Source organism: Gossypium hirsutum, chromosome A03, assembly GCF_007990345.1.
Source record: "Gossypium hirsutum isolate 1008001.06 chromosome A03, Gossypium_hirsutum_v2.1, whole genome shotgun sequence".
Taxonomy (NCBI): domain Eukaryota; kingdom Viridiplantae; phylum Streptophyta; class Magnoliopsida; order Malvales; family Malvaceae; genus Gossypium; species Gossypium hirsutum.
In genome coordinates, this window is record NC_053426.1 from 90,269,546 (window position 1) to 90,286,286 (window position 16,741).

The window sequence follows — 16,741 nt, forward strand, 5'->3', positions numbered from 1 at the left end:
AGTTCATTGTTGTTTTTATTGACGACATTCTAATTTACTTCAGAGATGAATCTGAGCGTGCCTAACATTTGAAGATTGTATTACAGACATTGCGTGAAAAATAATTATATGCAAAGTTTAGTAAATGGAAATTTTGGCTCAAATAAGTCGAATTTCTCGATCACGTGATTTCAACTAGAGGGATATGAGTTGATTCAAGCAAGATTTTTGTTATTCTGAACTGAAAGCCTCTGCAAAATGTTTCTAAGGTACATAGTTTTCTAAGGTTAGTTAGATATTATCGACGATTTATTAAGAACTTTTTGATAATGTTAGTTTTATGTGGCCTGATAAATGTCAACAAAGTTTTGATCTGTTGAAAAGTATATTGGCAGAGGGATCAATGTTGACACAGCTTGAATTCGGGAAAGAATTTGTTGGTCACAATAATGCTTCTTTGAACGGTTTGGGATGTGTTTTGATGCAGGAAGGCAAGGTAATTGCATATGCTTCTCGACAGCTTCAAACTCACAGAAAAAATTACTCAATGCGTGATCTTGAGTTAGCTGCAGCTGTTTTTATGTTCAAATTTGGTGTCATTATCTATACAATGAGAAATGACACGTTTATACTGATCATAAAATTCTCAAACACTTAATGACATGAAAAGAGTTGAATGTGTGGAGATGACTAGAATTGCTAAAAGATTACGATATGATAATAGACTATTATTTGGGCAAAGCAAACATTGTGGTCGATGCTTTGAGTCGTAAATCTCTTTTTTCTCTTCAATTGATGATTGTTCAACTTCAGTTAGAGTGTGATGGTTCTATTTTAGAAAAGTTGAGGGCTAAACTTTTGTTTTTACAGAATATTTGGGAGATGCAATTTGATTATCCTAATTTTTTGGCCAAACGGAGAATGGTTTAGAGTTGTCATATAGTTGACTTTAATATTGGTGCAAATAACAATTTATATTTCCGTAATAGATTGTGTGTACCTGATGATTCACAGTTAAAATAGAACATTTTGAATAAAGTTCACAACAATATTTATACATTATACCTGAGAAGCATAAAAATGTATTATGATTTGAAATAGATATATTAGTGGCTAAGAATGAAACGTGAAATTTCTGAATTTGTATCTAAGTGTCTTGTGTGTCAATAGGTAAAAGCTGAGCATCAGGTTCCATCTAGGTTGTTGCAGCCTATTATGATTCCCTAGTAGAAATGGGAGCGCGTGTTACTATGAAATGGGATTGTCATTAACGCTGAGAAAGAAAGATACAATCTGGGTTATAGTTGATCAGTTGATGAAGTCTGCACATTTTATACCTATACGTATAGATTATTCAATAAATTGGTAGAATTGTATGTTTCGAAAATAACCAGATTACACGGTGTTCCATTATCAATCATTTCTAATCATGATCCATGGTTTACCTCTAGATTTATGGGTAAATTACATGGGGCTCTGGGAACTAAGTTGAAATTTAATACAGCTTTTCATCCACAAATGGATGGTCAATCAGAACAGGTAATTCAGGTACTTGAAGATATGCTCCAATGTTGTATACTTGAGTTTGAAAGTAGTTGGGAAAAGTTTATTCCGTTAGTTGAATTTGCTTAGAACAATAGTTACCAATCGAGCATTAAAATGGAAATGCCCGTTAATTATTAGGTGACTATATTCAAAGGATATATGATGAATAAATCATATGAATTTGATATTTTTAAATGGTTAAATGTTGAATTGATTATACATATGATATCAAAAAGTTGATATTGGATTGAATTGAATTGAATTGAATTGAATTGAATTGAATTGAATTGAACTGAACTGATTAAAATATATTGTTTGGAAGGTTTTTGACATATTTTATGTAAGTTTGGAAGTGTACAAATGTACTAAAAATGCAAATGGCCAGAAAGACTGATTATGAACCTAGTTGATATGTTTACAAAATAAATATGTGATAATAACATGAAATAGTTAGTATGGTGGCACATGATTGTGATTTGAATGCTTTGATCTTACTATGCCAATGTACTAACTTGTGGTTGTTTTGTGAACTTGTACAAGGAGCTTAAAGATGCCAAAGAAATGTCATGTTATGTATTTTTTTGTCTTATTTGATTAAATTGATATAAAATTTAGGTAAATTAACTTAGATTTCGTATGAACTTACTAAGCATACGAAATGCTTATTCTGTTTCATTTTCTATTTTATGTAGTTGACATATTGCGGAATGAGAAGATCAAATCAACATAGAGCTCACACTACACAGTCTTCATTTTGATAGACTTCCATTGGTTTGAACTTGGTTATATGTGGCATGTGTCTAGGAAAATCTTGTTATTTTTAATGTTAAGTATGTTTTGAGACATACTTGCTTTTAACACTTATGCCAAATTGCTGATGTTTGCAAATTGAATGCTTTTTGGTTTATATGTATAGTTTGGAAATCAAGCAAGTAATGTATAAATCATCAGGTTGTTAAATGTGTGATATGGAGTTATGAATGGTATATATGCACAAGATATATATAACATATTAGAATGTGTATGATAAGAGACCTACTGATGCAAGAATGAACATTTTTTAATTGAGAAACTGAATAGTTGAATTTATTGTAATTGTACATATAGCTTTGTTGTGATTTGGTGCCAAATGTGGCATATTGGTTTTATGATTTGATTAGGTGATTATATGTTATGTTTTGGGATAGTATTGGTATGGTTTGAACATGTTTTTAATGGCTGAAATGCATTTTAAGTCACTTTTGAAGGTTGGATTTGTATCATGTACCAAAATGGCCTATTTTTGTGCCCCATGGGCTGGCACACAGTCATGTGTCTAGAGGTGTGCATGGTTCGGGCCGGGCCGGGTTCGGACTGGGCCCACAAAAAATTTTAGGCCCTTTTTCTAAGGCCGGGCCGGAATATGGGCCTAAAAATTTGCCCAAGCCCGGCCCGAAATAAAATTGTGAAGCTCGAGCCTGGCCCGGCTCGGCCCATATTAAATTTTTTAAACTTATTTTATTAAATAAAAAATTTTAAAATATATTAAATAATCAAATACATTTAAAACAAATATTAAAACAAGAAACAAATAAAAAATATAGTAAAACAATTCTTAAAACAATACACAATTTGAAAAATATAATAAAAATTGATTATATTAAAATTAAAATTAAAATATAAATATAATTAAAAATGAAAAATATATATTTATTATATAATTCGGGCCGGGCCGGGCCGGGCCGGGCCCAGGCCAAAAAAAATTTACCCGAGCCCGGCCCATTTTCTAAACGGGCCTCGTTTTTGTGCCCAAACCCATATTTCGGGCCTATATTTTTACCTAAACCTTCCCATTTTTCGGGCGGGCCTTCGGGTCGGGCCGGGTAGCCCGGCCCATGCACGCCTCTACATGTGTCCCATATGGGCTAGCCCCACGCCTATGTGGGTATTGTAAATTTGGTTATTTTTAATGCAGCACAGCTACAGTTTGTTATACAGCCTAGTCACACGACCATGTGACTTTTGATGAAATTTTGCAGTTTGAACCACATGGCCATAGCGAGTTACGCGGTTTAGGTACACGACCTTACGACCCTTGTTTTGCATTTTCGCCTTAGCTTTTGAATAAGTTGCAATTTGATCCCTGTTCATTCTTGAGGCAACTTTAGAGTTTTCGTAAGCTCAATTAAGACTCGAATCTAATTATATATATTATAATATTTGTGTGTTTATGATATGTTTAATTATTTAAAGGATTATTTGCAATATAATTTATCTGTAATTTTTGGAAATGTTGCAAATTAGTCCTAGTTAAATACTAGATTGATACTGGAGTATACTTAAGCTCATATAAAGCTTGAAAAATGTTGTATTTGGTGATTATGAATTGAATTGACTATGATTGTCTGATTGTATGATTAATTTGAATGATAATTGAGGCTTAGTTTGGATGGGCAGTGCGTTTACCTGATGTTAGTATAAAAACAACGGTGACGGTAAGATTAGATACTATAGTGATACTGTAGCATGAGACAAAAAGTAAACTAAACACACCGCACCACACCGCACCCAACTGCCCATTCAAACCCCACCTGAGTATTTATGAAGTGATTCCATGTTTATTTAAAATAATTTATATGAATTGAATGTGTTTTGTTCAAATGGTGACTGTAGCATTCTGTAGCTTGGGTCTAGTGTCTGAACCGGGCCCGGGGTGTTATAGGGAAAACTTCTATAAAGATTTCGATTTTTACCCCAAGGTTATTTTATTGCAATTGAAGTGTTTCCATAGTCATATTTCTTGCTTCTTCTTTTTCTTTCTTTTGTGTGGCAATTCTTTGTTTATCTAGTATTAGTTGAGCTTTCGGTTTTGGTAAGTTTCTTTTATTGGTCTTGTTTTTCTTGGTCAATAAAGTGATAATGGCGAGGAGTTCGCACATTCAGTGCTCCAAGAGGTGGTATGTGAGAGATTTTCCCGAGGCGTGTTGCTCGCTCTGAGGAGTGGCGTTCTAGGTGTATTCTCTAAAGTGTTAACCTTGGTTCTTGAGGAGTTGTGCTCGAGGGATTAGGAGTATAACAGGTTGGGATAATATTTTTTTTTTAATCTGAATCTAATTGAATTGATTTAAGTAATAACTCAATCAATATCAAACTGAATTTAATAAAATCAAACCGAATAGTATGATTAGAATCTATTTTTGATTTTTTCAATGACATTAAATTGGAATCCGACTCTGTAAAATGCTTATGCATGTTGATTCAGACCAGACAATGATCAAGCTTTGCTATGGCTTCTCGTTCTACATATATCCCAAACAGAGAATGGGATAGTATTGCATGGCAGACTCACTACTTAAAGCAGGGTTGGTCCAGGTGCAGTTGTTGGCGTTCAAAAATCAGACCTTAATTCCATTGTTACTTTTATTGGTTATTTAATTCCAGCAAATCAGTTCAGAAAGAAAGAAAGAAGAAAAAGAAGTAACCAGCGAACAAGTACTCCGCATTACAGACCACACTTTGGCAACCTTACATTTCTAGATCATAAAGATACATCCATTTTGTTTTTAACCAATTCTACACTTTTAACATTCTGGTTCTATATATATGTCTAACTTCCCCCTGCTTGTACCACTACTTTCAGAACAAAATTAACCACTTTACAATGCCCATTTCCTGTTATACCTTGCTCTTCTTCCTTCCAATATTGCTTCTCACTTCATCACCACAAGTGGCCTCATCATCGCATTGTCTTCGTGATCCAAGATCTGCATTTTCCAATGTTTTATATTTAAATATATATCCACCAAACATTAAAGGAAACGCAATGTAGTTACTTACATGACAATGATACACGTAACCGGGCATTCCAGTTGGATCAAATGAGTATGAAGTGTTGGAATGTATGTAAGAAAACCTAACTAATATCCTTGTCACATATCCAGGTGTCATCTTGTACACATTCTTCCACCCTTTCTCATGAGCTGCCACACTTAACTTTTTGCCACGTGCGTGTTTGCTTATTTGGCACTTGATGGCGTCGTTCATTTTCGACATGCATGCCTTAAACTCCTCTGCTCTTACTAGTTCCGTTTGATCCAACACCGTAAACAGTGCCAAATGAATGTGCATCGGATGATTATCTTCCGTTAAATTAATTACGTTCCAGATCTCACTCGTTCCTGCCTTTGGAGTCTCCGTTGCCGGCTCCTCGTACGGTTTCCCATTGATGTAGAGATGCGTAGGCTCGCCGATGTCGCTTGTGTATTCGTACATTGCGATGTATCGTCTTTGCGTCGCACTGGATAAATCCGGGGAAGGATATTGGATCAATTTATCGGGTACTCGCCACGTGTCAAACTCTCTCTTTTTCTTGATTGTAAATTTCATGATTTTACCGTTTGATCCATTGACTGGGTCACCAGAAGGGTAAGGGTAGGGTGCATCGTTAGCTAGAACAGCTTCATCCGTCTCTGATTTTGAAAAGTCAACGACCACGTCAGCAATCTCTGAGGGTGCCAGCAGAGTTTCATTGGTCACCACGGGTTCCCCGAGGTAAGTCGAGTCAGATGCCACGTGGATGAACTCCAAGCCATTTGTGAAGAAAAATCTGAAGAATCTAGCATTGCTAGCGTTGATTATACGTAATCGGTATTTACGACGTCGAACCGTCATCTTCGGCCATGCCTTACCATTCACTATGATTATGTCGCCGAAATATTCCGGCTGCCATTGCGGATGTATAGAGGGGTTGTTTCCTGTGGAATTCATGTATATGGATCCATCCTTACGAAAGCTACGATCAAAGACGATCAAAGGCCGATCGAACTCTACGCCGTGGGGAAGTTCAAGTGGGCCCTCAACCTCAGGGTGTCGAATAACATAGGCTCCAATCAGACCGGCTAATAGGTTGACTCTGGTCAACCCCATGGCATGATCATGGTACCAAAGACTTCCAGGCTGCTGATTATTGTTGTAGTGATATGTTCTCTTAGACCAGTCAGGACCCTTCTCTTTGAATCCAGCAGTGAACCATGAGTTTGCGTTTCCATCATTGGCGGGTTCATGCATGCCGCCATGGAGGTGCACTACGGTAGGGATACCCGTCTTGGTTGCAGGTATGGCAGTGGGAATTGTCGGATCCCATGGCAGTATGTGCTTTGATGGGAGAAAGTTTTTCCATGTCACGTAAGTGTCAATTCCCTGGAGTGCCTCGATGGTCGGACCGGGGACTGTTGCCCTGCGGCTTGAAGCACCATAGGCGAACACTGGCGTTGGAGGCAAGTCCCTGTGGAATTTCTGAAATCTCGAATTAAGACAAAGTAGAGCGATTATGATGATGTTGTAAGACCCAAGCTTTGCAAAAAGATTAAACATTTTTCCCTCGAATTTACCAACATAATTTAATTACTCTGTTAATAAAAAAGTGTAAAAAATAAACTAATCAATCAAACAAATAAATAAAATAAGACTACAACTCATAACTTATTATTATCACTCACTTCGCTGTCTACTTTATATTATTATTATTATTATTTTGGTAAATATATTAAGATGGGAAAGCACCAAACTTTACAACTGGCCAAGGTGTCGAAGATAGCAAAGAACCAGTCTCAGTTTTTAACTATACTATATTTGGGGGTTATGTAATTACATGAATTTGCAGCAATTTTTGAAGACAAGAAGGTAAGGTGACTGAGGAACACGCTTCTTTTCAGCTACTGGAAGAGGAGACTTAAAACATTTTAACTCTTTTCTCTAGTTTTGCGCTATAATTCTTAAAAGAAAAATAAGAATACAAGTTGGAGGTTGTCAATAGCTGTAGATTTTGAAAAAGAAATTCTCCTATTTGCTTAGCAAGAATATTTGGAATAGAAAAGAAAGGAATATAGTTACCCATTTTTTCTTGAACATGCCAATCATGAGTGACTTGGGTTTGGGGGAAGTATTGAGCATACGAAAACCTTGGATTTTAGGCATATCTGGAAGCTCATCAACGAACATCTCCAGTTTTGATGGATTCAGAAGCCTATCTTCAGCGCCGAGCTCCCCAAGGTGAGCTAAAAGTAGGAGAGAAAGCAGAATCCTCCTCATGGAAACCAGAGAAAACAAAGGGAGGAAGCGTGAGTACTGTGTGTGAGTGAGAGAAAGAGAGAGATAGGCTTTGAAAGGGAATGCCTTCATAGGGGTTAACTTGGTAAAAGATATGGCACTTCCTTCTGTTTATATAATTTTCATGTGTGTGTGTTTTTACTATTATATCATATTCTGATATGAAAATGATGGTATAATCATTCCATGCCAGAATCAAAATCCATATAAAATAGAGTAAAAGGTAATTGACAAAAAAACATTGTTATGAACCAAAAAAAAAAGTACACCCAATTACCATAGCCAGACAGATAAAAACAAAGGGAGATAAGTTTCCAACTCCACCTTGGCATCTCCGATAAAAAGAAACTCCTTGATTTTGCTTAAATTTCTATGAAAAAGTTAAATAACATTAAAAGTTTGGAGCTGAAAACCTACAGTTACTTAAGCTTAATTAATGTAGTTATATATTTTTCATCCCCTTCGTATTCAACTACATTTTTATTGTTATAACGTTTGGTTTTACTGTTTAAACTCACGCAATATGTTTTATTTTAATTTATTAATTTCAAAAGAAAATTTAAAAAAAAAAATCTTGAACACATAATATTAATTGTTATCGAATGGAATGAGCATAGAATTGATTCCAAATTAATAGTACATATTCTTTAGTTTCTTCTCAATGTGACTGCTGTTAGGTGTTTGATTTTTGTTTAAACAGCTTTCTCTTTAATTGAGGTGTGAAGTTGAAGACGCTAGATTTCTCTGGTTGACTAATAAATATGTGTACTGAGGAGGACTCTATATTGGTCCAAACTAATTAATCTTTCCATAGATTCCATGTTCCCTTTGTAACTTGATGTCTGCAGAATTTTAAACCACAACCAAAGCTTTTTGTTTGGTTGATTAACTGTTAACATCACTCCCAAAAGTCTCCCACTGCTTGACTTAATTTGCTCGGTTGATGGATTCCATCAGACCATATTTCAATACCAACCATCAAGATTTTTTTTATTTTTTATTTTTGATTAATCCGTCAAAAGGAATAGTGATGACGCCTCAATTGCAACATATCAGAAACGTGCTTTACTTTTCCACAATATTAAGAGTGTGAATGGTATTATCAACTGGAATTATATTTTTCTTTTTATTTAATAAATGGATAAATTAATTTTTATACATTAGATTAAAAAGTAAACTGGCTCTTTTGTTAAAAATTTATTTATCTCCACTATTAAAATGAGTCAATGTATGTCAATATGAAGTACACGTAGCACGCCAAGTATCATTGTCTGGTTATTCTGTTAGCTATATCAGTTTTTAATCATATAAAGAGATGAAATTTTTAACAAAAATGATCAATTTACTTTTTGATCTAATGACTAATTTATTTATTTTTTTATAGAAAGACCAAAATGTAATCTAATTCCTAATATATTACTTTTATCGAGTTTCAATAAATTTTAGCATTCTTATCTTTATAAAAACCACATTGACTTTCATGATGAGCTAAATAATAACCTGCTTGAACCTAATTTTAAAGTGAAGCAATAGAAGTTTGGACATGATTTTCATAATGAGCATGAAGAATATTTATTTACTTACTGATTTTGTGGATGTCCAAAGTGTAAAGCATTGGGCACAAATTCATCACTTAGTGAACACCACATGCTTGTGCATTTAAACTAAATAATTAGGTCTCGACCACCCACATTGAATTTTTCTTAAATAATTAGGTTTCGACCGCCAACTGCTTCTTTTGGAACTTTTGCCCTTTGCTACATCTTTATTGTCTTTTGAAATAATATAAATGTGAACGAATCAATTAGATTAAGTTTAAATAATCTGTGTCAATATTTATATTGTGAAGCATTATGATGAACTGAAGTATATGAATTTGAATAAATGAAAGGAATCAAGTTATCAACAGGCTGTTTTCCCCTTTAAATATAGGGTAAATTACAAAAATATCACTAAATTATTGTGTTGGTTTTATTTTGGTCATTAAATTATTAAGTTTTTCAATTTACTCACTAAATTTTTCAAAATCAAATATGTTGGTCACTCTCTCTTTAGTGGCCATTACATGAGTGATAAGTACTTGATGTAGACTTTTTTTATTGATTTAATAACAAATTTAGCCATCTAATATTTATATATTCTATCAATTTAATCCTAAATATAAAATATTTAACAAATTTAGTCCTCAATATTTATAAGATTTGTTATTTTAATTTTAATTTCTGAAAATTTTAATAAATTTGTCATTTGTGGGTGCTCACCTTTTATACTTTGCCACGTTTAAGTAACATCCTCACATTAACCTTACTCATTATACAATGAATGAGTGAATCAGCAAAAAGCTCTAATAGGAAAATCCAAGAACCAACAATATAAAGAAATCAAATAGTCAAGCAAGACACCCTCTCAAAACATATTCATCGGCAATCCACAGTCATTACAGCAGAAAAATCTTCCAAACCCATGAAAAATAACAGTAAATCAAGATACGACCCCATAAAATGTTCAATAAGAGCTTGAGTAAATAAAAAACATCATTTTTTCTCTTTCCTTCTTTAGAATCTCCATTGATAGTTATAAAATTTAGTTTATTTCAGAATCTGCCAAGAATCAATAAAGATATTCATGAAGATGAAAAAGAAAATGAAGGAAAGGATCTCTAAGGCTATTTTACCCATCTTACCTAAAAATAAAATATTTACAACAATGACTCAAGTTTAAAAATAATAACTAAAATTATCTGAAATGAACAGTGCCGAGGGTTTTGGTCACTCCATGGCCGGCACCCACATAAAATTCCCCCCGATCATTACCTTATAATTGATACAGACTTTAAAAAAATAATTTTTTTTGGTTGTCGCCATTCCATGATCAACATCCATGTATAATTTTCACACCGTATCATACTAGTATACAAAATATATTAGTATTTAAAAAAAATTCGGAGTGCCGTGAAACAGTTGACCGACACCCCTTTTTTGTATAAAAAAATTTGGGGAGGGGGGTTGGACACATCATAGTCAGCACACTTTGTCATTCAAAACATTGTTCAGGTGTCGTGTATCAAGTGGCCGACACCCCAACTATATTTTGAAACAAAAATAATTTTCTTGGGTGTCGAACATCCATTACCTAGTAGTGAAGCCAACTATATATAAATAGATCTTCTATTCGAGTTTTTTTTTTTTTTGCTTTATCAATTGAAAAACAAAAATAGCCATACCGGTGTTTTGTTGAGGAGGAAGCAAATATTGTTGAAAATGAGTTCTTAATTTTTTTTAGTGTACGTTCATTTCGATGGAGAAATGATAAATACAGTTGAAGAAGGTTGTGTACTTTAAAGTCGCCTAAAAATCGGAATGAGATTCAACAAGCGTGTTTTGATAGCAAAATTGAAACAGAATATCAGTGTAAAAATAGCTACCCGTTGTGAGAAGCAAATGTTAAGATTGTTTTACAAATTTTCAATTTCAACGGATCCACTCAAGTTCTCAAAAATAAAGCTTGAAGATGATGATGATTGAGGCACAATGATTGCAATTTATTGCCCCTTGAAATCGAGAATCCCAATTCGATTGAGTTGTTCGCAGAGATAGCCGATCTTAAACTCGTTTAAGTTGTAATTCAAGTAAGTCAGCATTTTGGATTTGATTTTGATCTTAATGTCTGCTGGGAAGATCAGTCAGGCTGTATAGGGTCATTGCAAACTCTTGAAAATCCAAACTATGGTGGATGTTTGTGTAGCATCTCAATCAAGGGTTCTCGTCTAGAGATACATCCAGAGGTATTGGGCACCATAACAGGTGGTGATGAAGGTTCCGATAATGAAGATCAGTCCCCCTATGATCTTGAAGATTTTAATATCCTCAATTCCGATGAGGTCTCCAAATATATAGACGATGAAGGGGGTGGTGGAGGGTGAAGATGTGCATCACCATTCGGCCGGGAACATAAGATCCAGTATAGTTATTCGTAATAATCTAGAGGCCTTCATGTTGAATGTAGATCCTGATGTAGCGCATGCATGAGAGTCTCTCGAATACCTAGATATAGTACCTGCTCACCTACTTGAGAGAGAATCGGACGCTAGAGAGTTGCTCGTAGGACAACAATTCGATAACAAGAAAGACTATGTACATGCAATAAAGCAATACAACTTGAAGTTATGTGTCGACTATAAAGTATCGAAGTTTACATAGTCTTTATATGTTGGAGAATTTTGGAAAGCCAAAAACAGTTGTAACTACCGTGTTCGAGCTACATTAATGCAACAGACTCAGATGTGGACAATCAGGAAAATAGAAAGGCCTCATGCTTGCACAATAGCTTGTATGATGCTAAACCACTGAAAATTGGATGCAAAAACTATATGCAATTGCATCATGCCGTTGGTAAAAGACATGCCCACCATTCCTGTATCGGTTCTTATTATAGACATGCAAGCTCGATTCAAGCATAAGGTTTCCTACAGGAAGGCATGGGAATGCTATACCGTGAGCTTATAGTTGGGGGTCTACAAGCTTAATTAAACAATGTCGGGGCTTACAGTCGGGGGTCTGCAGTTCTAGCGACACTATACTACGAGTTTTGTCAAGGGACAAAGCCAAATACAAAGGACATTGGCGGTTGTTGCTGTAACACTCCTTACCCAGCCTAGTTGCTAAATTCGAGTAAAGAGATGCTATAGCTAAATTCAATCATCGACAAATACTTTATTAAACAAAGATTCTATTATTTATAAAGTTAAACACACATAATTGAACATATTAAGAATTTGAACTTTACAAGGACCTAATTATGAAATCCAAGCTTGAAATAGGTTTATTTACAAAAAATTTAAAGCTTTAAAGTTAATAGTGAAAATCCATAGTTGGTATCGATACTACATTGATACCTTTTTGAAAATCAATACCAAAATTGAATATTGTTTTCTTTACAAAACAAGGGTATCAATATTTTATGAAAAAATATTGATACTCAAATAAAAATTGATACCATTTTCGCATTCTGTTTGTTTTAAAAACTGTTCATATGGTCAAGTATCGATACCAAATGTAAAAATATCAATACCTAAGTTCAAAATGGTAAAAATATCATCTTTAAAAGTTCATTTCATGCCAAATTTTCCTATCACACAAAAGGCATTAACAATATCTATTCAAACACTTAAAAATCTAACCAATGTACCCTCATTGACAGCACAATTCAATATTCAAATCAAACTCACATGCCATGCCAAATTAGATTTCATTCAAAGTACTCAAATTTTATAAAATTACATGCCAAACCTATCATTACCAACCAGACCATTCACAACTATTATATTATATTTCAATTACTTCCTTAAGACTTATGTCAAATAGACAAAATCAAGTTCACAAGCAACCTAATTATACCAAATACTGAAGAACATTACAAGCAAGCTAAAACAACTATACATCAAACTAAAATATATCATACAGAGTAAGTATCTAAACATATACTAGCACACCTATTACATGTCATATAACCCAAAAATCAACACCCAAAAACTACCAAAAGATATCTAGATAGTGTGATTCTTCGAGTTGATCTGATCGCTCAATTTTCACAAAACGTAATCTACAAAGAAACAGAAGAAATAACATGAGTAAGCTTTACTAGAACTTAGTAAGTTCAATGGTTAAAATGATAAACTTACTATAGAAATATATATTATTCACACATTAACACTTAATAAACTATGGTATTGTTGATCACAATCACTCAACAGGTGAGTCTTAATAGCAATACATTAATGAATAATCTATTTAATAATACTAGATCACTCAATATCAACTCAAGTTAATCTATTAGGACATCATATAACCATTTAAAAATTGCCCAATTAACAATATAACAAATTCAAATACACGATTAACCATTCAGAACACACCAAAACACTCGAGTGAGCTTAACCAATCGAGAACACACCTTGGCACCAAGTGCCTATCCGTAGGCTAACATCCCTCCGAAACACAACTGGGCACCAAGTGTCCTGCCCGAAGGCTTTACATCTGCCCCCGGTAACACAACAGAATCACTAAATGCTAGACTTTGGTATATTCAGTAAATGGTAACGAATCAGTAATCACCATCTCATCATAAATCAAACCCGTATTGCACGCATTAAAACATATTAACATGCCAATTATATCCTATCCTACGTTTATCGGCTCAATATATTATCGAATAACAATGTTCAAATCAAATACTTTCTTGATTCATGTAACACCCCCTACCCGTATCCATTGCCGGAATAGGTACGAGGCATTACCGGAGTTTACTGAATATTTTCAGATAATTTTGAGTCATTTATTATTCATATTTTGAAAATAATCATAACGTCTCTCTATTGGGCCCTCGAAGCCCCAAACATACATTAAAAACCAACCAGAATTAAATCGGGATCATAAAAAAATTTCGCAAAATCTTAAATTTTATTTTCATCTAGGTACTTACCATTTCAATACTTCTTATAATTAAACATGTTACCATTCAATCAATAGCTTGACACTTGTCTAAGCGTCAAACAACATCATTGTTAGTATACTTGCATATATTTCATATAAATTCAATATTTATATTACACTTGAGTTTAATAATTGTCTTTACTTACATAATTTCCTTGTATTAACATATCAAAGATAATCATATATGTACATGTCATGAAACATATCATTCTCTTACCATTTCTTCATAAGTATATATCAATTATTTCATTATATCAATATTTCATGCACCATCATTTCCATATATTTTATGTATATTTATTCCAGTAAAGTTTATATCAAACTTAACATAAATTATATTCCATGTACTTATTCTTATTTTGTTTATCTATCTTCATAATTATTTCATACAACTATTTTGTACATATATTTCCATATGACCAGTTCTTGTAAACATTTCACACAACTATTTCATATAACCATTCGTCATCTGATACATATTACCTAAATATCAATTGCTCAATAGATGTCATCGCGTCTCCCATCCGCGGTCTTATTTATCTTTGACATGATGCCATAGTGTCTTTCAACTATGGTCTTACTCATTTTCTGTCATGTTGCCATGGTATCTTTCAACCATGGTCTTATTCATTTCATGTCACGCTGCCATGGTATCTTTCAACCATGGTCTTATTCGTTTCCCGTCATGTTGCCATGGTATCTTTCAACCATGGTCTTATTCATTTCATATCAGGTTGCCATGGTATCTTTCAACCATGGTCTTACACATTTCATATCAGGTTGCATGGTAACTTTCAACCATGGTCTTACACATTTCATATCAGAGAGCACACTCCCGCGAACCTCATCCTTACAGTGGGATTACCAGTCCAGGCTAAATCCCCTGTAATATAAACTCATAGAGTATTGTCAGGATTACCAGTCCAGGCTAAATTCCCTGCAACGAAAATTACTCTAATGAGCTTGGATCTGAATTACCAGTCCAGGCTAAATTCAGACCCTAATTTGGATTACCCGTCTGGGCTAAATCCATTTACACGTATTCTTCGGGAGGGCTATATCAGGATAGGATCACCCATCCGGGCTAGATCCTTTTTACCGTCAATTCCTTTTCAGAGATCCATCAAAATTTCCTTTTATTCAACCGGGATTTCTTCCCCTTTTTATCAAATATCAATGTTCCATCAATTTTCATACAATGAACATTCAAATTATTTTCACATCAATAACATACATTTCAAGCATTTAATAATATAATTCAAGTTACACGAACTTACCTCATTGCTTGTTTGTGTTTATAATTTCATTAATCCGATATCTTTTCTTTTCTACGATCAAGTCTCATATTTGAGTCGTCCGGATCTTTATAAATAAATTTGATCATCATTTTCATTCATTTCATATTCTAATGCATTTAATTAATGCTCTAGGAAAAATTACCATTTTACCCCTAAACTTTTAATTAATAACAATTTTATCCTTAGGGTCAGAGAAAATAAAATTCTTGCAATTTAATCCTTATTTCCAGCTATTATTCTCATATGTATTGATAACAGTTCATGAATTCTATAAAATATTAGAATTTTCCATAATTTCAACACTTTTCAATTTAATCCCTAAAACATGTTTTCCCCCGATCTTGAACTAAATTAATAATTTCATTCAATTTTGTAATTTAAATAATAAAATAATCAATTTCATGCAATTTGGTCATTTCTGACATTTTTACAAAATTGCCCATAAAGTTTTAGTTTTATTCAATTTAGTCCCTGAGCCTAAAATATACAAATTAGCCATGCTAGATGAATATTAATACATATTTTTCCTCCTCATCCTCTCCATTCCACATCCTTAATGTAGATAACACACTTGTAAGTAACATTATCCATAATTTTTATTATTTACTTTTATGAATATTCAAGCTATCTATCTGCGTCATAGTCACTAAATTATTTATATCTGGAGCTATAGAACTCAAAATTAAGATCCTCTAATTTTCCCTGAAACTAGACTCATATATCTTCTTACCATAAAATTTTCATAATTTTTTGTTTAGCCAATAAGTACAGTTTATTCTTTAAAGTTACCCCTGTTCTGCTGTCTGACAGTTCTGGCCCTTCTTCACTAAAAATTAATTATCTCCTCGTACAGAATTCGAATGATGTTCCCATTTGTTTCTATTGAAAATATACTTATTAAGGATTCTAAAAATATAAATTTAAGCCCATAATTATTTCTATCCAATTTTTATGATTTTATAAAGTCAGAATAGGGGAACCTGAAATCATTCTGACCTTGTCTCACAAAATTCATCATATCTCATGATTTACAATTCCATTGCTTACATTATTTCTTCTATAAGAAACTATACTTAATAATATTTAATTTCATATTTTATTCATCCTATAATTAGATTTCTACAATTTTTTTATGATTTTTTAAAGTTAGACTACTGCTGCTGTCCAAAACTGTTTTAGTACAAGACATTAATTACCATGTTATAACACCCTTATTTTCTTTTTCTATACCATTTCTCATCACTTTCTCTTATTTTCTCTTCACTAACATATCAAGAACATAGGACCTTATATAAGAAAACTCTACTATAACATTATTTCCATGCTTTGTCAATAATAACA

General features: G+C 33.4%; 1 protein-coding gene across 1 annotated transcript; it reads right to left on the reverse strand.

Moving 5' to 3' along the window:
• Window positions 1-4,981: 4,981 nt before the first annotated feature.
• LOC107886442 (multicopper oxidase LPR1) lies at window positions 4,982-7,782 on the reverse strand. The gene is made up of 3 exons (XM_016810399.2): window positions 7,396-7,782; window positions 5,341-6,798; window positions 4,982-5,267 (listed from the first exon to the last, which is right to left on the reverse strand). The coding sequence occupies exons 1-3, from the start codon at window positions 7,681-7,683 to the stop codon at window positions 5,214-5,216; spliced, it is 1,800 nt and encodes a 599-aa protein (XP_016665888.1). The 5' UTR covers window positions 7,684-7,782; the 3' UTR covers window positions 4,982-5,213.
• Between the last annotated feature and the right edge of the window lie 8,959 nt (window positions 7,783-16,741).